At 45.5% G+C, this 26764-nt stretch overlaps 1 protein-coding gene across 5 annotated transcripts in view; it reads right to left on the bottom strand.

The window, feature by feature from the left end:
• adgrb1a (adhesion G protein-coupled receptor B1a) overlaps positions 1 to 26764 on the bottom strand; it is a 316728-nt gene that overhangs the window by 47826 nt on the left and 242138 nt on the right. For all 5 annotated transcript variants that reach the window (XM_061715322.1, XM_061715330.1, XM_061715326.1 and 2 more), the window contains 5 exons: positions 25751 to 25853; positions 25509 to 25659; positions 23494 to 23563; positions 23131 to 23197; positions 12948 to 13033 (listed from right to left, as the gene is read on the bottom strand). In XM_061715322.1, coding sequence (XP_061571306.1) covers positions 12948 to 13033; positions 23131 to 23197; positions 23494 to 23563; positions 25509 to 25659; positions 25751 to 25853 — 477 coding nt within the window. The remainder of the gene's footprint in view (positions 1 to 12947; positions 13034 to 23130; positions 23198 to 23493; positions 23564 to 25508; positions 25660 to 25750; positions 25854 to 26764) is intronic.

Below are 26764 nucleotides of genomic sequence, written 5' to 3'. Positions count from 1 at the left end.
CTCTCCATCCAACCTCACTGAGCTCGAGCTGTTTTGCAAGGAGGAATGGGCAAAAATTCAGTCTCTTGATGTGCAAAACTGATAGAGACAAACCCCAAGAGACTTACAGCTGTAATCGCAGCAAAAGGTGGCGATACAAAGTAGTTTTATATCTTTATGTTTGAAGCCTGAAATGTGCAAAAGGTCACAAAGTTCAAGGGGGCCAAATACTTTCGCAAGGCACTGTAATAGTAGTTTCTTTTCTATTTTTCTCTTTTGTAAATGGTGCAGCATCCTCTGCTGGTGGCGAAGAGCGTCTCTGAATGCACAACACCGGAACCTGCAGTGTGGGAGTGAGAGGGGCAGGGTAACGGCCCGGTCAGGCGGGGGAGAGATTTGTCCGTCAAGACTCCTCTCCCTGGCCCTGCCCCTTCTCAACCTTTCCCCCGACCCTTAACCTAACCTGGGGCTTGCTGATTGGGCCGGAGCTTCGGGGGCTGCGTCCTGGCCTGTGGTCCCCACCCCCGGTAATCCCGTTGCTGCTTCCACCTGCCTGCGGTCCCCACCCCCGGTCATCCCGTTGCTGCTTCCACCTGCCTGCGGTCCCCACCCCCGGTCATCCCGCTGCTGCTTCCACCTGCCTGTGGTCCCCACCCCCAGTCATCCCGTTGCTGCTTCCACCTGCCTGCAGTCCCCACCCCCGGTCATCCTGTTGCTGCTTCCACCTGCCTGCAGTCCCCACCCCCGGTCATCCCGTTGCTGCTTCCACTTGCCTGCTGTGTGCTGCTGACGTCCCCGACCCCCAGTCCGGCCCTCGACAGGAGGGTCCCCCCTTATGATCCTGGTCCTGCTCAAGGTTTCTTCCCTCCTAAAGGGGAGTTTTTCTTGCCACTGTTTGGCTTAAGTCTTTTCTCCCACTAGGGGAGTTTTTACCTGTCATTGTTTATGTAATAATTGCTCGGGGGGTTATGGTCATGTTCTGGGTCTGTGGAAAGCATCTGGAGACAACTTTTGTTGTATTAGACGCTATATAAATAAAATGTAATTGATTTGAATTGTAATACCATATATATAGATATATAGATATAACGCCACATGGCCACAAGCAGACAGCGCCATCGCTCCCAGCTCACCTGCTCACCTGAAATGCTTCCTTTCAAGTGTACAGATCTAGACTAACCAGGGTCATCATGTAGTACTTGGTACACAGCAACATCAAACCGGACATACAACATACCCTTGCTGGTAACAGACTGATTCTAAACGCTATTTGTTGTAATTTTTTTTTTTTAAAAACAAGCAAACATTTCTCCTCATCTCTGTTTTTAAAACGGAGAAACCAAAGAGCAAAACAAGGATGGATTCGGGAGCAATAACCAAGGAGGCTAACAAGGTCTTTAATCATGTCTGACGTTCTCAAAAGTGTTTTAATCAAAAGCAGAGCTCACGCAGCACAGAGGCAGCAATCCCTGGGTTCTCTAACTACTGCTTAAATGACATAAATCAACTTTAATTCCATAAAAACCTGCAGGGTCTTATTGCTTCACCTTTTTTGCCTCTTTAACCCTGTCTGGATTAAAGAGCCCAAGGTTTACTGATAATTTTCCACAAATCTTGTTTCTCCATAGGATTATTGCAACCATATTTTGAGTTCATTAAACCTTCTGTCATCACTTCACTTGCATCAGAATGCACTTTACTTAAAAGTCCTCATGGACTCATGGTCTTCAGAGGCTCCTGCAAACACGACGACGTCAGAAACAGCGTATTTTATTTAATTCGGCTGTTGTTCAAAGACTCAACAGAAGGGCATATGTTGACAAGCAATAACAAACTAATATGTTACCATACAGCCTTCTGCTAAACCACAATTAGAGCAGACGAGATGAGGGAATCGATTTTTGTGGCCTCTGGATGTTCAGACTAAAAACGAAAAAAAAACAAAAAAAAACACATCATGGGAGAAATTCAATTTCTAGTAAAAGGGCAAGACAGCCGTTAAATGTACGCTGCAGGCGGTGGCATTAAAACGAATTTTTGAAATACACCATTTCCCCGGACTTGGGAACGGAGGGGCAAAAAGGCAGGTGGACAGGCTAAAAGGCATTAAACTTTACAAATAAATATCGAATAGGAACAAACATCACTGTGACGTAGCGCACGCCACAAACCTCCGTCTCCGCACTTCGCGAGTCCTCCAAGATGACGCGGGAGATAAAAGGTCTGATGTAAAAGCTCCAGGACTTAAGGACCCCGACGACTTTAGTGATGGAGCCGACTTCTCCTCTGCCCTCATCTTCTGTAGGAAGCAGCATTTCATATCACCTGCGTTCTGCAGATGCTGCAGAGAATCTGCACAAATGGATGAGCTCCATTAGGACGTTCACCTTTTGATGCTTCAGAAAAGCATGGAGGCTGGTGGAGGGATGGAGGGATGGAGGGACGGAGGGACGGCTAAGACAGTGTTTCCCAACCCTGGTCCTAGAGGCACACTGACTACGTTTACATGCAGTCAAAATTAGGGTTATTGCTAATATTCCGGTTACTGAAACATTCCGAATATTCCGTTTACATAGTAATTAATCATTCGGGATATCTGGATCAAACCAGCGACGAACGGATGACGCAATTACCGTCATTTCCGCTTCTTCTTCTTGTATCCAAATTCAAAACAAATCCTGCTTTGCGCAACTTTTCGCTCAACTTCTTGTAAATCTCGCTATCCCGGTACTTTCTTTGTAGATTTGTAGACTTTCCGTCTACAAATGCAGAAATGTTCATATCCTTCATTACATTTATGAAGTGATTAGTCTCCTCCTGGTCTTGGTTTCTCCGTGTTTATAAGAACTTCCTGGACTCAAAAGACCAGGATTCCTTGTGAACAGAGCATGTGCAGAAAACAAATTTGTGTTCCGTTTGATGGGGATATTCCGTTAGGTGTTTACATGACCCAATATTCAGGTTTTAAAAGGAGTAACCCAGGGCTCATATTGGGGTTTTTAAAAACCCCAATATGAGCAAATTCGGGTTATTCAAAGGGGTTATTGGTGTTTACATGGCCGTGCAAATTCGGGTTATTGCCAATATTCGGGTTTTAAAAGGGTTATTGAGTGCATGTAAACGCAGTCACTGTCCTGCATTTTTTTGATGTTTCCCTGCATCATCACGCCTCATTCTAATTAATAGTCCTTATTGGCTTGTCATCAAGGTCGGCTCAACTCTGTTGTTGACACAGCCACTTGTCATCACGGTGTGCGGAAGCAGGGTAGCTTCTAAGACAAGGTGTGCCTCGAGGACCAGGGTTGGGAAACATCGGTCTAGGTCAGCGGTGTTCAACCCTGGTCCTCGGGACCCCCTGTCCTGCATGTTTTAGCTGTTGCCCTGCATAATGATTCTAAGTAACAGTCATCATCAGCATGTCATCAAGTTATGGACAAGTCTGTTAATGACACAGTCATTTGCTTTTTTTTGTTTAGTTTTTCTCTCTTTTGTACATGGTGCAGCATCCCCTGCTGGTGGCGAAGAGCATCTCTGAATGCACAACACCGGAACCTGCAGCGTGGGAGTGAGAGGGGCAGGGTAACGGCCCGGGCAGGCGGGGGAGAGATTTGTCCGTCAAGACTCCTCTCCCTGGCCCTGCCCCTTCTCAACCTTTCCCCGACCCTGAACCTAACCTGGGGCTTGCTGATTGGGCTGGAGCTTCGTGAGCTGCGTGCTGGCCTGTGGTCCCCACCCCCAGTCATCCCGTTGCTGCTTCCACCTGCCTGCAGTCCCCACCCCCGGTCATCCTGTTGCTGCTTCCACCTGCCTGCAGTCCCCACCCCCGGTCATCCTGTTGCTGCTTCCACCTGCCTGCTGTGTGCTGCTGCCGTCCCCGACCCCCCAGTCTGACCTTCGGCAGGACAGTCCCCCCCTTATGATCCTGGTCCTGGTCAAGGTTTCTTCCCTCCTAAAGGGGAGTTTTTCTTGCCACTGTTTGGCTTAAGGCTTTTCTCCCACTAGGGGAGTTTTTACCTGCCATTGTTTATGTAATAATTGCTCGAGGGTTTATGTTCTGGGTCTCTGGAAAGCGTCTGGAGACAACTTTTGTTGTATTGACGCTATATAAATAAAATTGAATTGAATTGAATTTGTATCAGCGTGTGCTGAAGCAGGGAAACATCTAAAACACGCAGGACAGGGGGTCCCAAGGACCAGGGTTGAAGACCACTGGTCTAAGGCACAAAAGGCCAGAAAAACACACCTTATTGAGTCTCGTCCACGATGTGGAAGTCCATGAAAACAACCGCCACTAACTCCTGAAAGACTGAGTCCGAGATATCGTGTGGAAAAGATGACTACCTTTTGGGTTGGACTTTAACAAAACTTCTTGTTTTCATAAATCAAAGTTAGTCATTCAGCGTCCAAACTAGTCTGGGAACCCTCAACCTGTGCCCCAGCATCGGGGACCCTCCGTCTACCAACCACGCTGATCACAAGGTATCCACGGAAACTTTAAAAGTTACATGCCAATCAAACTGGCCAAAAGATATTTGTTGTAGCTGGGACTTAATGATCAAAGTTAATAAAAGTGTGAATAGGGAGTTACAACTCACTCACACACATCAATGTCACGTCTGAAACCCGTTTCACTCAAATATCTAACTCCATCTAGGGAATTCTGGTTGTTTAGGACGTTTCCATGAGATCATCCAACACTCATTTATTTTCTCCTAAAAATAAAAGTTTGCAAAGATATTTTGAATTTTTATGGTGTTTTCATTCTAGGGGCGGAGCTGAATGATGAACGCATCGCTGGTCAGTTTCACTCATCTGCCAGCCGAGTTTTTTTAAATTTTGATTCGGATGCCACGCCCACGTAGGATTTGAATGTACCATCTTGGATTAAGCAAGTGGACGACTAGCTGGGTCCTGCAGGATTCATCGTGGTTCTCCGGCGGACGCCTCTGGAAGGCTTTTTTTTGTTGCTGCCTGCATCCAGATCTAAATAATTCCTTCGGCCATCTCGCCCTGTTCACTCCCACCCACTTAGGACGACCTTGAAGAGCTCCCATGATGAATGGTACACAGTAGTTCACAGGAGGAGGCCGGCTAGCAACCGGCTGACGGTTCAAACCGGCTGCTTCACAGCCAATCAAACAAACACAACCACTATAATAGTTAGTCTCAAACATAGCTTTGTGGTAGATATGCTGCTATAGGCCTCTGCTGCAGGGGGGCACCGACATGATCTACTGGGCGGTGCCTCAAACCCTTCTTCTCTTCTCCTTTTCCATTTTTTATTTATTATAAGTATCTCCTAGCCATCATTATTGTCCATCGTTCTTGTAGTTTTCTTGCCCTGGCCCCATTTTTTCTCTTTTGTGTATGTTTGCAGGCTGGAGCTTCAGGAGCTGCGTGCTGACCTGCGGTCCCCCCTTCTGATCATCCAACTGCTGCTTCCACCTGCCTGCAGTTCCCCCCTCTGATCATCCCACTGCTGCTTCCACCTGCCTGCAGTCCCTCCCTCTGATCATCCCACTGCTGCTTCCACATGTCTGTGGGGATGTCTGCTGTGTGCTTGCCCCCCCGCGTTCATGTCCCGCCTACTGCGTCATTTCATTCATTTCAGATGGCAAAATACCCCAGAGGACATTTCCCATGGGTGAAGAGGAACGCTCACACATTCAGGTTGAAACTTGAAAGTACCACTGTTGTGGTCAAACGACTGGAGTTTGAAGCTCTTCCAGGCAGGAATGTAGCTAGGCCAATATCAAAACTGTGCTTGATTTATGGAGATAGCAGCTATCGCTACATACATTTCCTACCATATTCTTAGAGTTGTGTGGGCCTAGCGCATTCTCAAAGGTGGAGCTTGCTGGAACAATCTGGTACACGAGTCCAAACCTGGATACTTGTTACTGAGAGTAGACTACAGTCCTGCTGCTCTGTCCTCCCTCGCTAGTCCGTTGTCATCCTGAACGTCATGAACCCTACGTCATTACCAGCGTTGCTGTTCTCCTATCTGCTGCTCCAGTTCTATGCTTGATTTTAGTTCTCTTCAGATATCCATCCATGGCAACAACTCTGGATCATGCTAATAGAGGTGTGACCAGATGCGACTTCACAGCGGGTTACGCCCACTAAGTGTCAGAAAGACTGAGTGACAGAAAGACTGAGTGGCAGAAAGACTGATTGTCAGAAAGACTGAGTGTCAGAAAGACTGAGTGGCAGAAAGATTGAGTGGTAGAAAGACTGAGTGGCAGCGTAAATTTTCAGTTTGAGCAACTGGAAACATCTAAAATGGGAAAGAGCTGTTGTGTGATTGACTGTACTCATAGATTTAGCAAGAAATCAGAGTTATCGTTACAGACTGACGAAAAATAAGCTTAAGAGAGACAAATGGATCGATGCAATTCACAGAAACAACTGGATTCCAGACACCGAAACGTGGATTTGTGGTTCCCATTTTGTATCAGGTAATGTTGGATTTTTGGGTAGCTAATGTTAAACGGTCAAATCATAAAGTTCGGTGTCTTCATCACTTTAATTTCACCAATAAATCCTGCCTTGAAGTCGTACCAAGCATCAAGACTTTAGTAAGCCTTCATGCTTTGCTTCGTGTATTTCCCCGGCGTAGAAATTAAGAACATATAAATATCAGGAAACTGGATTTGTCGCCAAATATTAATGTCCATGGACCACTGGTTCTTGGTAACTGTACCAAATATTAATGTTCATGGACCACTGGTTCTTGGTAACTGTACCAAATATTAATGTCCATGGACCACTGGTTCTTGGTAACTGTACCAAATATTAATGTCCATGGACCACTGGTTCTTGGTAACTGTACCAAATATTAATGTCCATGGACCACTGGTTCTTGGTAACTGTACCAAATATTAATGTCCATGGACCACTGGTTCTTGGTAACTGTACCAAATATTAATGTCCATGGACCACTGGTTCTTGGTAACTGTACCAAATATTAATGTCCATGGACCACTGGTTCTTGGTAACTGTACCAAATATTAATGTCCATGGACCACTGGTTCTTGGGGTAACTGTACCAAATATTAATGTCCATGGACCACTGGTTCTTGGGGTAACTGTACCAAATATTAATGTCCATGGACCACTGGTTCTTGGTAACTGTACCAAATATTAATGTCCATGGACCACTGGTTCTTGGGGTAACTGTACCAAATATTAATGTCCATGGACCACTGGTTCTTGGTAACTGTACCAAATATTAATGTCCATGGACTACTGGTTCTTGGTAACTGTACCAAATATTAATGTCCATGGACCACTGGTTCTTGGTAACTGTACCAAATATTAATGTCCATGGACCACTGGTTCTTGGGGTAACTGTACCAAATATTAATGTCCATGGACCACTGGTTCTTGGTAACTGTACCAAATATTAATGTCCATGGACCACTGGTTCTTGGGGTAACTGTACCAAATATTAATGTCCATGGACCACTGGTTCTTGGTAACTGTACCAAATATTAATGTCCATGGACCACTGGTTCTTGGGGTAACTGTACGGGTCACTGTCAAGTCCAACTGCCTTTAATTTGAGCCGATAATCAGCTGTTATCCCGTCTTCTCCACTAGTTGCAGCTGTTTTTAGTGCCAGTAAGGGGGCTGGTCCAATGGGGAAGTGACATCAATGCATTCCCTCTATAACTGCTGCATTCTGGGTCCTTTACACATCAGTCTCTGACAGAAGATGCAGGTGAATCCAAGCTTATGTCTAGCTTTTAGGTTATTTCAGAAATTCCGTTTTTTTTGTCCTTACCATCTAGTTTTCCCTCCCAGTTTTAGAGACTGCTCGTTTCACACGGCATTGGATAGAAATTGGTCCACAAATATCTTAGAACATTCTTAACAGAATCTTTTACATTTATGAAGTTAATAAACATAAATCTATTTCACTACCTGGTAGTGAAATACCAAGGTGGGAAGTGATACGATTTTTATGATTCCAATTCCATTTTCGATGCTACTTAACGATTCGGTTCTTTATCGATTCCCTTATCGGTTCTCATTTGGGGAAGAAAAGGACAACAATGAGGCAAATGGTTCTAATCTGATAGGCAGTGTTCGTTAGTTAAATAGTTACCAGCAGTTTTATTAGCCAAGGACATGCTAACGTTGCTGCTGGGTTGAGAAGTACAGACGTTAGTCCGGAGTGGATCGAAAACACGTCATTCATTGATTGTTATTGCTGCTGTGTGCCATAATGTTTTTGAATGTTGGTAGTATTTCCTCCCTTTGATGAAATCTTCACTTGGCAAGTATTGCAAGTTGTCTTGTTGTCGTCTTTTTTACTGAAATGTTACCGGACTGTCGAGCGTTTGATCACTTGGGCGCCATGTTTACTATTGACTGCTGACTTATGCAACGTACGTGACGATGTTGTTCGTTCCCACTGGAATCGAAAAGGGAATCGTTTGAAAAATTTCCTAAACGATTCCAAGGAATGGAAACACTGGGAACTGGTTCTGAACAAGAACCGATTCTCGATTCCCATCCCTACTACCTGGTCTATAATTTGAAACTGAAGTCTTAAGTTCAGACAGTTTGCATGTTTCTGTCCCGCTGCTGCTTCCACCTGCCTGCTGTGTGCTGCTGAGGTCCCTGACTCCCCCACTCTGGCCTTCGGCAGGAGGGTCCCCCCTTATGAGCCTGGTCCTGCTCAAGGTTTCTTCCCTCCTAAAGGGGAGTTTTTCCTTGCCACTGTTTGGCTTAAGGCTTTTCTCCCACTATGGGAGTTTTTACCTGCCATTGTTTATGTTTATGTTATAATTGCTTGGGGGGATTATAATTATATTTATAATTATATTTATGTTCATGTTCTGGATCTCTGGAAAGCCTCTAGAGACAACATCTGTTGTATTAGACGCTATATAAATAAAATTGAATTGAAAATTGAAGTTTCTACATCAGTCACTCCATACACACTTTAAATAAGCACACAACATCCCAGTTAGCTGGAAAGCATTAATACTACTGTTCTGCAGCTATAAGGCATTATTGGAAATATGTCAACGCTTGTCAAAGAGTGTTACACAAACTGTAAATGAATCTCTTGTTATTCTCTACTGGCCGAGAGCAGGAAGAAGCAACTGCAAGATATAAGCAGTGAAATAGAGGAGAGGACAGGGCGGTTTGCTTGAGGATTCAGCCAGTTTTGGGAGGGCCGGGGCCGACGGCCGTACGTTAAGAGGAGAGAGTGGGATGGGCAGATATTTTTTACCCAATCACTGACGAGGTGGGAGGGGCCTGCTGAGACTGAAGTGTTCCTGATTGGAGAGCCCTGAGTGAGAGAGAGGGGATCTGTGCCAACTCAAACACGACCTTTCAGACAGCAGAACGAGCACAGTCCAACAGAGAGATCATCGGAGAAGAAGGCAAACATTTTCAGAGAGAGAAAAAAACAACATGTGACTGCAGCAACAATGCAGATGGAGACGGAACAGAAGCAGAGTAAAGGGGAGCAGGGCTTGAGCTAAAATCCCCACGCATTTATCAACCCCCGACCTGCAGTCATGCACATGATTGACAGGAACACTCCGACAGTTCGGTAGGCAAATTACAACCTCACACTCACAGCACAATTTAACTTTTTTTTCCATGAAAATTCAAGCAAAAAGAGAAAAAAAGTTGCGCAATATCAAGCACCCCCCATTTAACCCTTGTGCTGTCTTCAGGTCAAGGAAGGAGGAAGAGAAGAAAAAGGAAGGAAGAAAAGAAGGAAGGAAGGAAGAAAGAAAAGAAGGAAGGAAAGGAGAAAAGAAGGATGGAAGGAAAGACGGGAGGAAAGAAGGAAGGAAGGGAAAAAAGAAGGAAGGAAGGGCGGAAAGAAGGAAAGAATGGAGAAAAGAAGGAAGGAAGGAAGGAAGGAAGGAAGGAAGGAAGGAAGGAAGGAAGGAAGGAAGGAAGGAAGGAAGGAAGGAAGGAAGGAAGGAAGGAAGGAAGGAAGGGAGTAAGGAAGGGAGAAAAGAGGAAGGGAAGAAGGAAGGCGAGAGGAGGAGGAAAGAAGGAAGGAAGGAAGGAAGGAAGGAAGGAAGGAAGGAAGGAAGGAAGGAAGGAAGGAAGGAAGGAAGGAAGGAAGGAAGGAAGGAAGGAGCAGGAGGAAAGAAGGAAGGAGAATGAGGTCATTTTGACCCAAAGACAGTACCAGGGTTAAAGATGGTGCTGCTAATCATCAGCCCATGAGGAACTGATCCTCAGTAGATGTGCAGACAGTACTCGAGTTGTAAAAAAAAAATCAGGGGGGATGGAGGATTTTATCATACGGGGACAGATAATTTGTGCTGATTACAAATAATATAATATATTACAAATAATAGCAGTGACCAAAACACCTGCAGAAATACTGCAGGAATGACATAGCAGCAGTTAAATGCAGCCTTCTGTAAGCTTTAAATATCCACTGGGCTTACATCAAATACATCAAAACACAACAATAAAAAACACTTTTCTGAACTTATCAATATGACTCTGTCCTTCACAGGATAAGTAAAATGGATCACTGCAAAAACTCTAAATCTTAACAAGAATATTTGTCTTATTTCTAGTTAAAATGTCTAATTTTAGTAAAAAAATCTCATTACACTTAAAACAAGACTCATCACTGGAAAAAACAACAATTTTCACCTGTTTCAAGTAGATTTTCACTTGAAATAAGTAGAATTTTTTTTTTTCCTTTCCTTCATTTCAAGTGAAAATTTACTTGAAACAGGTGAAAATTGTCAAATAAGTTATTTTTCTGGTGTTATTTATCTGGTGATGACTCTAAATGTTGAAATAGCAGTAAAACCACATTCATTGATGAAATGACATAAGGGATGGAAAGGAGGGATGGCAGTTTTACAGGGGGATGATTTGGACCGTTTTTATTTCAGGGGGCCGTCCCCCCTCATCCCCCCTCAACTCCAGTACTGTGTGCAGACCTCTAGAATGTTTTGGCAGTTTGCATTCAGTTGTGTGTTAACACAATGCCAAACAGGAAAGACACATACAACTGACCCAGAGAATGTATCTGGAAGGTGTTCTAAAACCATTTCTAAACAATTTTCAAAACTGTATTTTCTCTTGGGTTTATTTCCAGAGGCTACCAGTATTCCCTATGTCTCTCAGAATCGCAACAACAAAAAGCTTAAATCCTGCTTTTACCAAAATGCCTGAGTGTTTCTTTGATAAAAGTCAAAACGACCAGATCTCTCAAGAAAGGCCTTGTTCACCCACAACCCTGCTACCAAAGGTCGGGACACTGTCTGGAATACAGACCAGACAGGACGTCGTGGTTTTGAAAACTATATTCTATTAAAAGCAGAACATAGAAAACATGTCAAATGTTAAGTTTGGGAGGGTGATGTTTCCTCCCATGTAGTGTCCCGTCGCCTCCCACCAGCAGTCCAGAAACGTCAGTCTGCTCATCTGTCCAACATCTTCTGTTTCACAATTCTTCAGATGTTTTCAGCTGGTAAAAAGTCTGGACTGCAGGCAGAAAAGTTCAGCAGCTGGACTCATCTCCAACTAAGCCATGGCGTCGTGGCGATGTGTGACTATGTGGTCAGTTCTACATGTTTGCCCTTATCAAGCACTTCTGGTGCTTGTCCACTAGTACCTACTCAGCCCGACTGGACTTGCCTCGGTTTGGTTCTTTTCCACTAATGCAGCGGTCGGCAACCCAAAATGTTGAAAGAGCCATTTTCGACCAAAAACACAAAAAAAAAAATATGTTTGGAGCCGCAAAAAATTAAAAGTCTTGTATAAGCCTTAGAATGAAGGCAACACATGCTGCATGTTTCTATGTTAGCTATAACTGGGGGGAGATTTCTTCGTCATTATGCACTTCGAGAAAAAAGTCGAAATATCGAGAAAAAAGTTGAAATGTCAAGATTAATGTTGAAGTACAATCTTGAGAAAAAAGTCGAAATGTCGAGAAAAAAGTCGAAATGTTGAGAAAAAAGTCAAAATGTCCTCCTCCTTTTTCCTTCCTTCTTTCCTCCCTTTTTCTCTTCCTCCTTCCTTGACCCAAAGACAGCACAAGGGTTAAAATCAAAAATCAAAAGCTCCTATTTTGCAAGAAAAAGGTCAAATGTCTTACTGTCAACATTTGATATGTTTTCTATGTTGTGTTGTGACTAAAATACGAGTTTATGAGATTTATAAGTCATGTATTTTCATTTTACACAGCCCCCCGACTCTTTGGTAACTGGGGTTTTAAATGTGATAATTCATTCTCAGTTTAAAGAAAACTATCATTTACTACATCTTGGTTTTTGCTCTGGACATCACGTGCATGAGTCTATGTTAATGTTTTAGTAAATCGTAAACGAACGAACGAACGAACGAACGAACGAACGAACGAACGAACGAACGAACAAACGTAAATCAAAGGAATGATGGTTGGAGCGAGAGAAGAACCGACCAAGTCGTAAAATGCCCTTTTTTCCCCCCTTAAAGCCCTGCTTCCCTTTACAACCGACAGCAGACAGCAGAAGGAAGACGGATGGATTTACTCAGCGTCACAACAAAAGCAACACCTGCAAACAAAGAGCGGCTCTCAGAGAATGCGGCACATTTGAAATGAAAAACAAAGCAATGAAATGAGTCATCATCTTGCTCATTCTGAGCAGGACCAATAACTAGACCGCATCCACGCATCCCTTTGTCCTTCCTGGATATGCCTCCTCAATCAGAAGTTGTTTCATGAGGCAAAGGCCAGATGGGACCCTTACGTTTGCTTTTGGTTTCGTGTTTTAGATTTGTTTGGTCACATTGTTGAAACGCTTCACCTTCCTGTTCAAAGGGAAGCATCAACATCAGCCAATTAGTCAGCGTGTGGAGTGATGGCCAGGGATGGTTTCAGCCATAACTGCACTGGTCCCGAGCCCCCCCCCGCCCCCCCAAACAATCCGGCTGGTTATGGGTCACTGTGTCAAATAAAAGTGTGGTATGAGGCATACCCCGCCCGCTCCTTTAGTTTCATATCAGTAATGCCGTCTTTGGACACCAGTTTGTTAAAAACGAGAATCCCAATAACCATGTTAACCTGCAGAAGAGAAAAAGGCACAAAGTTAGAGCACAGTAAAGGCACTTTGGTTACTTCACAACATGCAGCAGTACTACTGGTGATGCTAACGGCAGTGGTGATGATGTTCATGATGTCAGGGTGATCACGGCAGCATGCACAGAGCTGAGTCACGGCACACACTGGGCCTGCACACCCAACCGTACCAAGCGTTAGTGGCAGCCGTCAAATGGAGCATGACAGGCACAAAAACAGCCCAAATGATGGATTGTAAAGGTGCTCTGACTATAGTGTTGGGCTACCGTTCATGTGCTCATGTGAACTCTGAACTTATGAATGCTTATGAACATTTCGTGAATATGTGTATTTGACTTTAAAGCCGGCTCAACCCGAAATCAGCTTTAATGTGCCTCCTAAAATGGCCGCCTTGAAAAACTACAAGGACCAGTGTGCCTTGGGGAAGGGGGGGCGGCGCCTGAATCGGCACGCGTCCAATCACTGTCCTGGCGCTGGATACGTCCCGCAGCGCGCGGAGGACAAAATCTCTGCTTCTCCCCCAGCTTCTCTCTCTTTCCTCTTCATCATCTCAGCTCGTCAGCTCTTGGTTCCGTGCCAGAGGCACGTCGGGAGACCGGCTCTTCCACCCGGGAGGGGGGGAGAAGATTGCCCGGAGCGCTGCTCCGCTGTGGCTTCCATGCTCCCACTAACCCTCTTCTGATCTGATCCTTCACCTGAGCAGTTCCAGTGTGGCCTCGGGCCAAAGGCACGTCGGAAGACCGGCTCCGCCCCCCGGGAGGGGGGGAGAATTCCCCAACGCGCTGCTCCGCGGCCGGCTTCCCTGCTCTGCATCCCCTCGCTCCAGACTGGCCTGGGGATCCGCACACTGAAGCTGCGGCCCCGGAGCTCCGGCTCTCTCTCTCTCCTAATAACTTTCCTCTGTTTGAGCTCTTTTTCCCAGGAGGGTCCGATCCTCCGGCAGCGCATCCACATCAGCACAAGAACTAGATCCTCCCGCGTCCGTGAGCCCGCGCCTCGGTGATGAAATGGGGGCGGCCCTAATTACAGTGGACTGTCCCGCACCTGGAAGCCGCGTCAAGAGGCTCCGTAGATCCGGAGAGATCTACCCGGCTGTTGCACGCTGCAGGACTGTCTTTTCTTTTCAAAGTAGGAACAGGAGAGAGAGCTGAGCGGCCGCGCGCTCCTAGAGAACCCCTGCAGGAACGAACTGCCCGTGAGATCCCCGCAGGACTGAGCCGAGCTGAGCCGCATGGGGAAGCCGAGCTGCAACGGAGCTCTCCCACACCGGGAAAACCCCGGCAGAAACCTGATCACCCCCGACAGAGCCCGCAGTCCCAGATCCGGAGACCCAGAGGAGGCGTGAGGTTTTATGGTTCTGGGTGATCAGTGTGATTTAGAGCGGTTCAGAGCTAAATTTGCGTTTAATAATATGTATATTACTGTGTAACGCCAGCAGCTACCGGCATCATTGTTTGCTTATTTTGTGGCGCCATTTTTCGCCAGTTATTCAGGGTTTAAACGCGTTGGTCATCCAGTCTGATTGCACGTGGCGTGACGAGGGAGCCGCCATCTTTAAATACCGCAGCCATCTTTGGCCGGCCACGTGCAGTCATGTTGTTGTTGTAAGGTTTTTCTCCCACTAGGGGAGTTTTTACCTGCCATTGTTTATGTAATAACTGCTCGGGGGTCATGTTCTGGGTATGGGTCTCTGTAAAGCGTCTAGAGACAACTCTGTTGTATTAGACGCTATATAAATAAAATTGAATTGAATTGTTTTGAACCACAGAGATGATCGTTTTTATTATTGTTTTCGATTTCTTTTCATTCATGCAGCTTCATTGTTATTCTTGTATTTTTTCTTGTTAGTTGAGTGTTTTATGTTTTAACGTAGTTGCCATCAGGATTTATTCAATGGTGTCGCCTTTCCATCTGCTTAACACCTGGATGTGAATAAATGCCGATTGATTTTAATGAGAAGTTTTTTGTGTTTTATACAAATTCTGGTCACAATGGCTGTTTGACAGAGCTATAGCCGAACTGTAAGGCCTTCAACATTATTCACCAGTAATAACAGCCCTTTACTGTGTTCGGGTGGAATAATATCTATTTCTGAGACTGATTTCTGCTGTAAAAGTTATAATTTTTCCTGGAAATCCAGGTGGTGCCCCGATTAGGATTATGATCATTTTGATGATTCAATTTGATAAATAGTCTACTTTATTAATTATTAATAATTGTTGAATAAAATTATTAATAACTCTTGATAACTGGAACAGCCCCCTACGTGTTGCACAACATAGTTATTCATACAATTTTACAGTGAGAATCGTCGTCCCACATGCTTGAAAGGATTTGAACTGTTAAGTTTATTTATATGAAATGATGACAATATAGTCGTGTTGGCATGTTGAAAACATGCGAGTCTGACTGCCAAAAGAGAGTCTTTAGCCCTGGCCACTGGCAAGCCTCCAGAATTTCAACCAATCAGAAACCATGTGAGCGTGCAAAGCTTCTCTGGAGGAACCACAGATGAGAACTACATCTAGACTCGCAGAGCAAAATGATTCACTGATACAGTGACTACATTTACATGCAGTCAATAACCCTTTTCTAACCAGAATATTAGCAATAACCTGGTTTTGCACGGCCGTGTAAACACCAATAACCCCTTTGAATAACCAGAATTTGCTCACATTCCAGTTTTTAAAAACCCGAAAATGACTGGGTTACTCCTTTTCTAACCCGAATATTTGGTCATGTACCCTAACGGGATATCCCCATCAAAAGGAACAGGAATTTGTTTTCTGCACATGTTCTTTTCACAAGGAATCCTGGTCTTTTGAGTCCAGGAAGTTCTTATAAACATGGAGAAACACAAGACCAGGAGGAGACTAATCACTTCATAAATGTAATGAAAGATATGAACATTTTTGCATTTGTAGATGGTAGAAAACCGAGATAGCGAAATTTACAAAAAGGTGAGCGAAACGTTGCCCGAAGCAAGATTTGTACGAACGCCAGACCAGATCAAGCACCGCTGGAAGACGCTGAAAAATGAGAACTACAGGGCCGAGAAACAAAACCACTTCTACTGGACTGTTCATTATCCGCCGTGCTGCTGTTATTGTTGTTGTTTTGAACTTGGATACAGGAAGAAGTTCGGTGAGGCCATGGAGGAAGACTTTCGGTCAGCCTCGAGGAAATTCTGGCAGACCGTTCGGCGCCTCAGAAGGGGGAAGCCGGGGTGGTGGTCCCTCTTTTTTAAAAACGGGGACCGGAGAGTGCTCCAACTATAGGGGGATCACACTTCTCAGCCTCCCCGGGAAAGTCTACGCCAGGGTACTGGAGAGGAGATTACGGCCGATAGTTGAACCTCGGATTCAGGAGGAACAATGCGGTTTTCGTCCCGGTCGTGGAACACTGGACCAGCTCTACACCCTCCGCAGGGTGCTCAAGGGTTCATGGGAATTTGCCCAACCAGTCTACATGTGCTTTGTGGATCTGGAGAAGGCATTTGACCGTGTCCCTCGTGCCATTCTGTGGGGGGTCAGTGAGTATGGAGTCCGGGGCCCTCTATTAAGGGCTGTCCGGTCTCTATTGGCGCTTTTCCACTAGTACCTACTCAGCACGCTTCTACCCGCCATGCCCCCGTCTTGCGCTTTTCAACTACGGGCCGAGGCAGGTGGAGCTGTGCCAAGCAGATACTTTTTCTGTAACCATTCTGCCGAAGTTCTAACCGGGCTGAGCCGGCACTCTATCTGACGTCATCACCCTACACGCCACTGATTGGTCGGGGGGCGGGGCCGTCAGACGTTTGAATCAGGAAGCGGGAGTCAGCGCCAGAGCGACTCGCTGCGATTTTGTTATACAGCGCAAATGTCTGTTTGGTGATCCAACTCTGAGGTGCAGATGTTCATAAACCTGGTGGCTGACGAGAGAATTAAAAAAGGGATGTAGACGGGCGATAAGGAACGATCAGATCCACAGCTCTGTTTTACTCTCAGACGCTCGCGGCTCCAGCTGATTTTCTGATCAGCGCCGACACAAACAAAGGGGTTGCGCAATCAAGTACGTCACAGCAGCTTCACCCCAACCCGCCCACTTCTCACCTGGCTGTGGAAAAACAAACGAGGACAAAGCGGGCGGACGATGCGTGACGAGCCGAGTCGGGCTGAGTAGGTACTAGTGGAAAAGTGCCATATATGATCGGAGCAGGAGTTTGGTTCGCATTGCCGGCAGCATGTCAGACTTGTTCCCAATGCATGTTGGACTCCGGCAGGGCTGCCCTTTGTCACCAGTCCAGGATTTCTAGGTGTAGCCAGGGGCCGTAGGGGAACCGGTTTGGGAACCTCAGGATTTCATCTCTGCTTTTTGCGGATGACGTTGTTCAATTTCAATTCAATTCAATTTTATTTATATAGCGTCTAATACAACAGAGTTGTCTCTAGACGCTTTACAGAGACCCATACCCAGAACATGACCCCCGAGCAGTTGTCCTGTTGGCTTCATCGGACCGGGACCTTCAGCATGTGCTGGGGCGGTTTGAGGCCGAGTGCGACGCGGCAGGGATGAGAATCAGCACCTCCAAGACCGAGGCCATGGTTCTCCATCGGGAAAGGGTGGAGTGCCTTCTCTGGGTGGGTGGAGAAGTCCTGACAGACGGGTCGGTGCAGCGTCCGGAGTTATACGGTCGATGTACCGGACCGTTGTGGTGAAGAAGGAGCTGAGTCGAAAGGCGAAGCTCTCGATTTACCCGTCAATCTACGCACCTACCCTCACCTATGGTCATGAACTTTGGGTAGTGACCGAAAGGACAAGATCGCGGATACAAGCGGCCGAGATGAGTTTCCTCCGCACGGTGGCTGGACGCTCCCTTAGAGATGAGTTTCCTCCGCAGGGTGGCTGGACGCTCCCTTAGAGATGAGTTTCCTCCGCAGGGTGGCTGGATGCTCCCTTAGAGATGAGTTTCTTCTGCAGGGTGGCTGGACGCTCCCTTAGAGATAGGGTGAGGAGTTCGGTCACCCGGGAGGAGCTCGGAGTCGAGCCGCTGCTCCTTCACATTGAGAGGAGTCAGCTGAGGTGGCTTGGACATCTGTACCAGATCCTCCTGGACGCCTCCCTAGGGAGGTGTTCCAGGCATGTCCCTCCTCCTTAGGGAGGTGTTCCAGGCATGTCCCTCCTCCCTAGGGAGGTGTTCCAGGCATGTCCCTCCTCCCTAGGGAGGTGTTCCAGGCATGTCCCTCCTCCCTAGGGAGCTGTTCCAGGCATGTCCCTCCTCCCCAGGGAGGAGTTCCAGGCATGTCCCTCCTCCCTAGGGAGCTGTTCCAGGCATGTCCCTCCTCCCCAGGGAGGAGTTCCAGGCATGTCCCTCCTCCCTAGGGAGGTGTTCCAGGCATGTCCCTCCGAGAGGAGACCCCGGGGAAGTCCAGGACACGCTGGAGAGACTATGTCTCTCGGCTGTGCTGGGAATGCCTTGGAGTCCCCTCAGAAGAGCTGGAGGAAGAGATGGAGGAAGAGATGGAGGAAGAAATGGAGGAAGAGCTGGAGGAAGAGCTGGAGGAAGAGCTGGAGGAAGTGTCTGGGGTGAAGGAAGTCTGGGCATCTCTGCTGAGACTGCTGCCCCACGAACCGGTAACGGATACCGGTAGCAGCGGACAATGGATGGATGGATGGATGGATGGATGGATGGATGGATGGATGGATGGATGGATGGATGGATGGATGGATGGATGGATGGATGGATGGATGGATGGATGGATGGTTTGATCCAGATATCCTAATGGTGACAGTCACCATGTATACAGGGATAACCCTGTTTGATCACGCATGGAAACAGATTATTCCGAATGTTTCAGTAACCGGAATATTGACCGTAACCCCAATTTTGACTGCATGTAAACGTAGTCAGTGAGAACGTGAAGTGCAGTGTTTGAGTTTGTGTGACGTGAGTTCAACAAACATTTACCAGTGACGTGTTACGTGTTTGTGTCTGTGCACAATGCCGCCTACAATTCTCATATCAGAGGACGCATGATGAATTCATCAAACTTGATATAAGAAAACAACAAAGAAGAGAAAGAAAACAAATGCCATGCGTGAACCAACTGTTCTCTCATTGGTCAGAAAAGAACGCGGAAGGAGTTTCCTCTTCAGTACCCCGGGAAAAACAACAACTATGGAGCATCGTAAGCGGGTGTGTCTAGTTTATTTCTGGGTGTTTCTGTGTGCTGTGTGGATTCTGTTCTCACTCCAAACGCACCGCTCCAGGTCTGGAATGGAAGCGAGCCGAGACCACTTCTCCTAAGAGATCTCGGCTCGCTTGTTTTGTCCTGCATCTGAGGGCGATTGCTGTGTTCACACGTACCAAACCAACCGATCTTTAGGGGGAAACGCTCCCTGTTTCGGAACAACTGCGCCAAATGGGACAGGTGTTTAAGTACCCTTAATGTACAGATTGGTCTTGTAAAAGTCCAGTAAACAGATTACCATCACCACCATCCCCCGCTCAGACATGATTCAATAAAAATAAAGAAAAACTCCCTCTGATTGTCTGATTGTCACTGTGCCAGTAATGTGTCTGACGGGCTTAGAAAGGAACTAATGACGGAGGGGGAACGAGGAGCAGCGGGAGGACGGTGCTCGCCAAAGCACAAAGGAAAAGACGAGCAGACTCAGAGAGGTTCTGAGTCGCTGCACTGGGGTGCTGATCAACATGAACAGACACCAAAATGGCAGAATATGGGAACTTTAAAGACAAGACGTGATTTGATTAAAAAAAATACATGAAGCAAACAGACAGCAGGAAGCCTGGGAGCAAGAGAACAGTAGGAGGGGACAAAGGAGGGACAGAAGACGTAAAGAGCCATAGAAGAAGTGAGTAGGAACTCAAGAAATGTAGAAGAGCAAAGAGAAGAAATAAGCATAATAAGGTAAATAAGGAAAATGGAAGAGCTGGAAGCACAAGAGGAAGCAAAATAAATGAGGAAAAGCGAGACCGAGGGAGAAGTCGGAGTAAAGACTGAGTAAAACAGAAAATAGACAGGGACAGGAGGAGGGATGAAGTGTAGAAAGCAGTGCTTAAAGATGAGGAAAAAAGAGCTTGTCCTTGAGCAGAAACAGCAGTGACCTGGGTGGATTTACCATTTTGTCACAATTTTCTCAAAACAAATAACAAAACGAAAGATGAAACTGCCTGACAAATGTGTCCTGAGACCCAAATATTACAGTCCTTAACCCTTGTACTGTCTTTGGGTCGAAATGACCTAATTCTCCTTCTTTCCTCCTGCTCTCTCCTTCCTTCTTCCCTTCCTCTTTTCTCCCTTCCTTCCTTCCTTCCTTTCCTCCTGCTCTCTCCTTCCTTCCTTCCTTCCTTCCTTCCTTCCTTCCTTCCTTCCTTCCTTTCCTCCTGCTCTCTCCTTCCTTCCTTCCTTCCTTCCTTCTTTCCTCCTGCTCTCTCCTTCCTTCTTCCCTTCCTCTTTTCTTTCTTTCCTTCCTTCCTTCCTTCCTTCCTTCCTTCCTTCCTTCCTTCCTTCCTTCCTTCCTTCCTTCCTTCCTTCCTTCCTTCCTTCCTTCCTTCCTTCCTTCCTTCCTTATTTCCTTCCTTCCTTTCCTCCTGCACTCTCCTTCCTTCCTTCCTTTCCTCCTGCTCTCTCCTTCCTTCCTTCCTTCTCCCTTCCTTCTTTCCTTCCTTCCTTCTTTCCTCTTGCTCTCTCCTTCCTTCCTTCCTTCCTTTCCTCCTGCTCTCTCCTTCCTTCCTTCCTTCCTTCTTTCCTCCTGCTCTCTCCTTCCTTCTTCCCTTCCTCTTTTCTCCTTTCTTTCCTTCCTTCCTTCCTTCCTTCCTTCCTTATGTCCTTCCTTCCTTTCCTCCTGCTCTCTCCTTCCTTCCTTCCTTTCCTCCTGCTCTCTCCTTCCTTCCTTCCTTCCTTCCTTCCTTCCTTCCTTCCTTCCTTCCTTCCTTCCTTCCTTCCTTCCTTCCTTCCTTCCTTCCTTCCTCCTGCTCTCTCCTTCCTTCCTTCCTTCCTTCTTTCCTTCCTTCTTCCTTCCTTCCTTCCTTCCTTCTTTCCTCCTGCTCTCTCCTTCCTTCCTTCCTTCCTTCCTTCCTTCCTTCCTTCCTTCCTTCCTTCCTTCCTTCCTTCCTTCCTTCCTTATTTCCTTCCTTCCTTTCCTCCTGCTCTCTCCTTCCTTCCTTTCCTCCTGCTCTCTCCTTCCTTCTTTCCTTCCTTCCTTCCTTCCTTCCTTCCTTCTTTCCTTCCTTCTCCCTTCCTTCTTTCCTTCCTTCCTTCTTTCCTCTTGCTCTCTCCTTCCTTCCTTCCTTCCTTCTTTCCTTCCTTCCTCCTTTCCTCCTGCTCTCTCCTTCCTTCCTTCCTTCCTTCCTTCCTTCCTTCCTTCCTTCCTTCCTTCCTTCCTTCCTTCCTTCCTTCCTTCCTTCCTTCCTTCTTTCCTCCTGCTCTCTCCTTCCTTCCTTCCTTCCTTCCTTTCTTCCTTTTTTCCTCCTGCTCTCTCCTTCCTTCCTTCCTTCCTTCCTTCCTTCCTTCCTTCCTTCCTTCCTTCCTTCCTTCCTTCCTTCCTTCCTTCCTTCCTTCCTTCCTTCCTTCCTTCCTTCCTTCCTTCCTTCCTCCCTTCCTTCCTTCCTTCCTCCCTTCTTCTCTTCCTCCTTCCTTGACCCGAAGACAGCACAAGGGTTAAAGACACAAAACCAAAATGCAGGCGCAGCATTTGAAAAACGGACATCCCAGTGGAGTATATTTGCAGAACCGGAACGGTAGCAACTGAAAGAACGAGATCGCGGATACAAGCAGAGGAGGGTAAGGAACATGAGGTTCCTCCGCAGGGTGTCCAGGGTGTCCAGGGTGTCCAGGGTGTCCAGGGTGTCCAGGGTGTCCAGGGTGTCCAGGGTGTCCAGGGTCTCCAGGGTGTCCAGGGTGTCCAGGGTGTCCAGGGTGTCCAGGGTGTCCAGGGTGTCCAGGGTGTCCAGGGTGTCCAGGGTGTCAGATGACTTGGCTTTGGCAATTGATGAGGACGCCTTCTGGACGTCTCCCTGGTGAGGTTTTTTGAGAGGACACCTCAGGGAAGACCCAGGACACAGTGGAGGGACGGCATCACTGCGCTGGCCTGGGAACACCTCGGGATCTCCCCAGATCCAGGGCTAGACAGAGTGGCCGGAGAAAGGGAAGCCCGGATTTCCCTGCTGAGGCTACTGTGCCCGTGACATCGGATAAGTGGAGGGAAATGGATGGATGGATGGATGGATGGATGGATGGATGGATGGATGGATGGATGGATGGATGGATGGATGGATGGATGGATGGATGGATGACTGAATTGAAATTGAATTGAAAGTCAACAATGGCTGCACGCTGGCCAGGTCTGTTGGCCAAATCAACTCTCTCAACCACAGAGCTTATCCCTCGTACTGTCTTTGGGTCAAAATGACCTCATTCTCCTTCCTTCTTTACTCCTTTCCTTCTTTATTTTATCCCTTCCTTCCTTCTTTCCTCCCCCCGTACATTATTTCCTTGTTTTCTCCTTTCCTTCCTTCCTTCCTTCCTTCCTTCCTTCCTTCCTTCCTTCCTTCCTTCCTTCCTTCCTTCCTTCCTTCCTTCCTTCCTTCCTTCCTTCCTTCCTTCCTTCCTTCTTTCCTTCGTTTTGTTGTTTTGTTTTCTTAAACTTCTCATGAAGTGTTGTTTCTTTTTTTTTTACATGTACAAAAATAAAATAAATCAAATCAAATCAATAAAAAAAATCAAATGTTTAGAAAAATGTGAACACTGATGTTAATGATCATATTGAGGGCTATTAGTACTGCCATTACATTTTTTATGTTGTGTTTTATCACACACACGTATTAACACAGATATATATATATATATATATATATATATATATATATATATATATATATATATATATATATATATATATATATATATATATATATATATATATATATAATTCCTAAAAGGTAATGTAGAATGCAGTCACAAACAAGCGGCTTCACAGTTGCACATATGGATGCATGCTGACTGTTAGATGATGGAGCGACTTCAACGAGCAGTAAACCTTCGTCAGGCCACAAACAAAGATGTAAGAAGAGAAAATACCAAAACCACAGCTGCAGCCGGTCCAACAAACGCATAGAGAAGACCTCCTTCCAGAGACAGCCAGCAGCTAGAGACAGAAGTAGAAGGATGCAGATGTGGAGAGGAACGATGTGAAGAAGTGAAGGAGGGGGAGGTTTGAGGAAAAAAGGGAGGAACGTGGAGGGTTGTAAAAAGGAGGAATGGAAAGATGTGAAAGGAGTTTATGCATGACAAGATTTCAAGATGGTAAAATATAGATGAAACATAGGAAGAGAGGTTAATTACGCTGTAGACATAATCCTCCGCCCATGTGTAAAATTCAAGCATTAATATTTAAAGAGTAGGAGGTTCCCCAATTATAGATCCATAATAAAACATGCTCACTAGCTGGGTGTTCCATATCCCTTTGCCTTGGTGAATCCCACGGAGACGGCTACCACGAGAGCAGGGAGGCCTACGGAGAAACAAACACAAGTTACTGAACACTACGAGCAGTACTCCAGTTGTAAAAAACAATCAGGGGGGATGGTGGATTTGATCATATGGGGACAGATAATTTGTGCTGATTACAAATAATATAATATATTACAAATAATAGCAGTGACCAAAACACCTGCAGAAATACTGCAGGAATGACATAGCAGCAGTTAAATGCAGCCTTCTGTAAGCTTTAAATATCCACTGGGCTTACATCAAATACATCAAAACACAACAATAAGAACACTTTTCTGAACTTATCAATATGACTCTGTCCTTCACAGGATAAGTAAAATGCATCACTGCAAAAACTCACAATCTTAACAAGAATATTTGTCTTATTTCTAGTTAAAATGTCTCATTTTAGTAAAAGAAATCTCATTACACTTAAAACAAGACTCATCACTGGAAAAAACAACAATTTTCACCAGTTTCAAGTAGATTTTCACTTGAAATAAGTAGAAAAATCTGCCAGTGGAACAAGATTTTTTTGCTTGTAATAAGAAGATAAATCTTGTTCCACTGGCAGATTTTTCTACTTATTTCAAGTGAAAATCTACTTGAAACAGGTGAAAATTGTCAAATAAGTTATTTTTCTGGTGTTATTTTTCTGGTGATGACTCTAAATGTTGAAATAGCAGTAAAACCACATCCATTGATGAAATGACATAAGGGATGGCAGTTTTACAGGGGGGATGATTTGGACTGTTTTTATTTCAGGGGGGGATGCCGTCCCCCCTCATCCCCCCTCAACTCCAGTACTGACTACGAGGGGAAAAGCCCAATAAAAGCATTGTTGCGATGTTTGCGATTGCGAAGAGTCATCATCCAAAAGATAATTTCCAAATGAATATCATTGGATCCTAAACTTTTCCTGCTGGGCCTTTATCCAGAGAAACATAACTTCAGTAAATATGAAAAAGATAAATAGATTTAAGCTTGTTAAATGCCAAACAATGTATTGCACTACTATGGAAAAGAACCCATCAACCAAGTACCAGTCAATGGTTAAAACAAATGTTATCAAGCCAACCGTTGGAAGGAATGACTTTTATTCTGAAAGCCAAACAGCAAGTATTTGAAGGTAAATGGAAGCCCTTTATTGAATATGTCAAGAACTCAGACTGAACAGAAAACCAAACTGATCACTAACTGTGGGTATGGTGTGTATGTATGTTTCCCTTCCTTCCTTCTTTCCTCCTGCTCTCTCCTTCCTTCTTCCCTTCCTCTTTTCTCCCTTCCTTCCTTCCTTCCTTCCTTCCTTCCTTCCTTCCTTCTTTCCTTCCTTCCTTCCTTCCTTGTTTTGTCCATTCCTTCCTTCCTTCCTTCCTTCCTTCCTTCCTTCCTTCCTTCCTTCCTTCCTTCCTTCCTTCCTTCCTTCCTTCCTTCCTTTTTCCCTTCCTTCCTTCTTTCCTCCTGCTCTCTCCTTCCTTCTTCCCTTCCTCTTTCCTTCTTCCTTTCCTTCCTCCTTTCCTCCCTTCCTTCCTTCCTTCCTTCCTTCCTTCCTTCCTTCCTTCCTTCCTTCCTTCCTTCCTTCCTTCCTTCCTTCCTTCCTTCCTTCCTTCCTTGCTTCCTTCCTTCCTTCCCTCTTTTTTCATTTCCTTCCTTCTTTCCTCCTGCTCTCTCCTTCCTTCCTATATATATATATATATATATATATATATATATATATATATATATATATATATATATATATATATGTATTTTTTTTCCTGTTACTTTTAAAGCCTGTAACTTATCTTAACAAGAGAAGCATATTGTTCATTTTGTGTATTTATTGTGATTGTTTTGTCTTAAGCTTTGTTTTGTTGTTGTTGCTATATTTGGCAGCTAATCTATAAGAAAAGACCAGGGCCATGACTAGGCTGTACATGACACGATAGTTTTTTTCTGTGATTGTCTTGTGCTGCTATAAAACTCACCCCAGCCGAGACACAGGAAGCGCTTGCGTATGATGCGGTTCCTGAGGCGGCCGGTCACGGCCATGTACGACTGCCACGCCTCCGTCAGCACCCAGCAGAACGACGACAGGAAGAAGAAGTGAAGGAACGCTGCGATCAGGGTGCAGAGGACCTGCAGGAACAGAAGAAACCACATCCATGAATATCCAGCACTTCCGTCGCCGAGGTCCCTCAATGTGACGGAGCTTCCGATCGGATCTGACCTTGTTCCGCGTCTGGGTCTGTCCGATGAGGATCAGGGCGTTGGAGGAGATGATGGAGAGGCAGAAGTTGATGAGGATGACGGAGCGCTCAGACCGGATGTACCTGCAGGAACAGCAGAGAAACTCTTCCAGGTTCTGTCTGAAACCAAAGGATGTGATTCAGCAGCCGTGTCTCCATTCCCCTCAAACTGGAACACTGGAAACACATTCCTCACACCCAAACCCCCATAATGCAGAAACACTTTAAACACCTTTCCCTCTACAGGTCATGTGACTTACCAAAAGAATCAGAATCAGTCATTAGAGTCTTTAGAGTCATTAGAGTGAGCTGTATCTGTCACCGTTCCAGTTCCTGTTATTCTGACTTCTCTGCGGGACCTGACGCCCTTTGGCGTGATGTAGCAGGAGTTATTGACTCAAATAACTCATCATTAACTAGAGTTTGGAATCCTGCAGACGTATGGGCTCAAATTAAAGCCATAAATATTTTGTATCTGTAAATAAACTTTTGTACTTGTAGAAATATTTTGTACATGTGCAAAAAATATTTGTACTTGTAGAAATATTTTGTACATGTGCAAAAAATATTTGTACTTGGAGAAATATTTTGTACATGTGCAAAAAATATTTGTACTTATAGAAATATTTTGTGCATGTGCAAAGAATATTTGTACTTATAGAAATATTTTGTGCGTGTGCAAAAAATATTTGTACTTGTGGAAATATTTTGTGCATGTGTAGAACATTTTTGTAGCTGTGGAATGAACTCGTCTGTGTGCAACATTGGAAATACAAAGCTACAAACTTTACAATAATAAGAGCCAATCAGCGATCTTTGGCACGGGTTTCAAAGCGTTTCTGGAGAGCCAATCAGCACATTGCATCGCCTACTGACTAGCCAATCGGCGCTGCACTGTGCACCGACACCCATAGACATATAAACGTAGACGCCCCATAGAGCGCTGAGCCGTACGTCAACGTCGCCGCCATATTGGATGTTCAAGACTGCGCTGG

This window comes from Cololabis saira, chromosome 3 (genome assembly GCF_033807715.1).
Source record: "Cololabis saira isolate AMF1-May2022 chromosome 3, fColSai1.1, whole genome shotgun sequence".
NCBI lineage: Eukaryota > Metazoa > Chordata > Actinopteri > Beloniformes > Belonidae > Cololabis > Cololabis saira.
The sequence above is the reverse complement of the archived record's forward strand: the minus strand, read 5'-3'. Positions and strand labels throughout refer to the sequence as shown.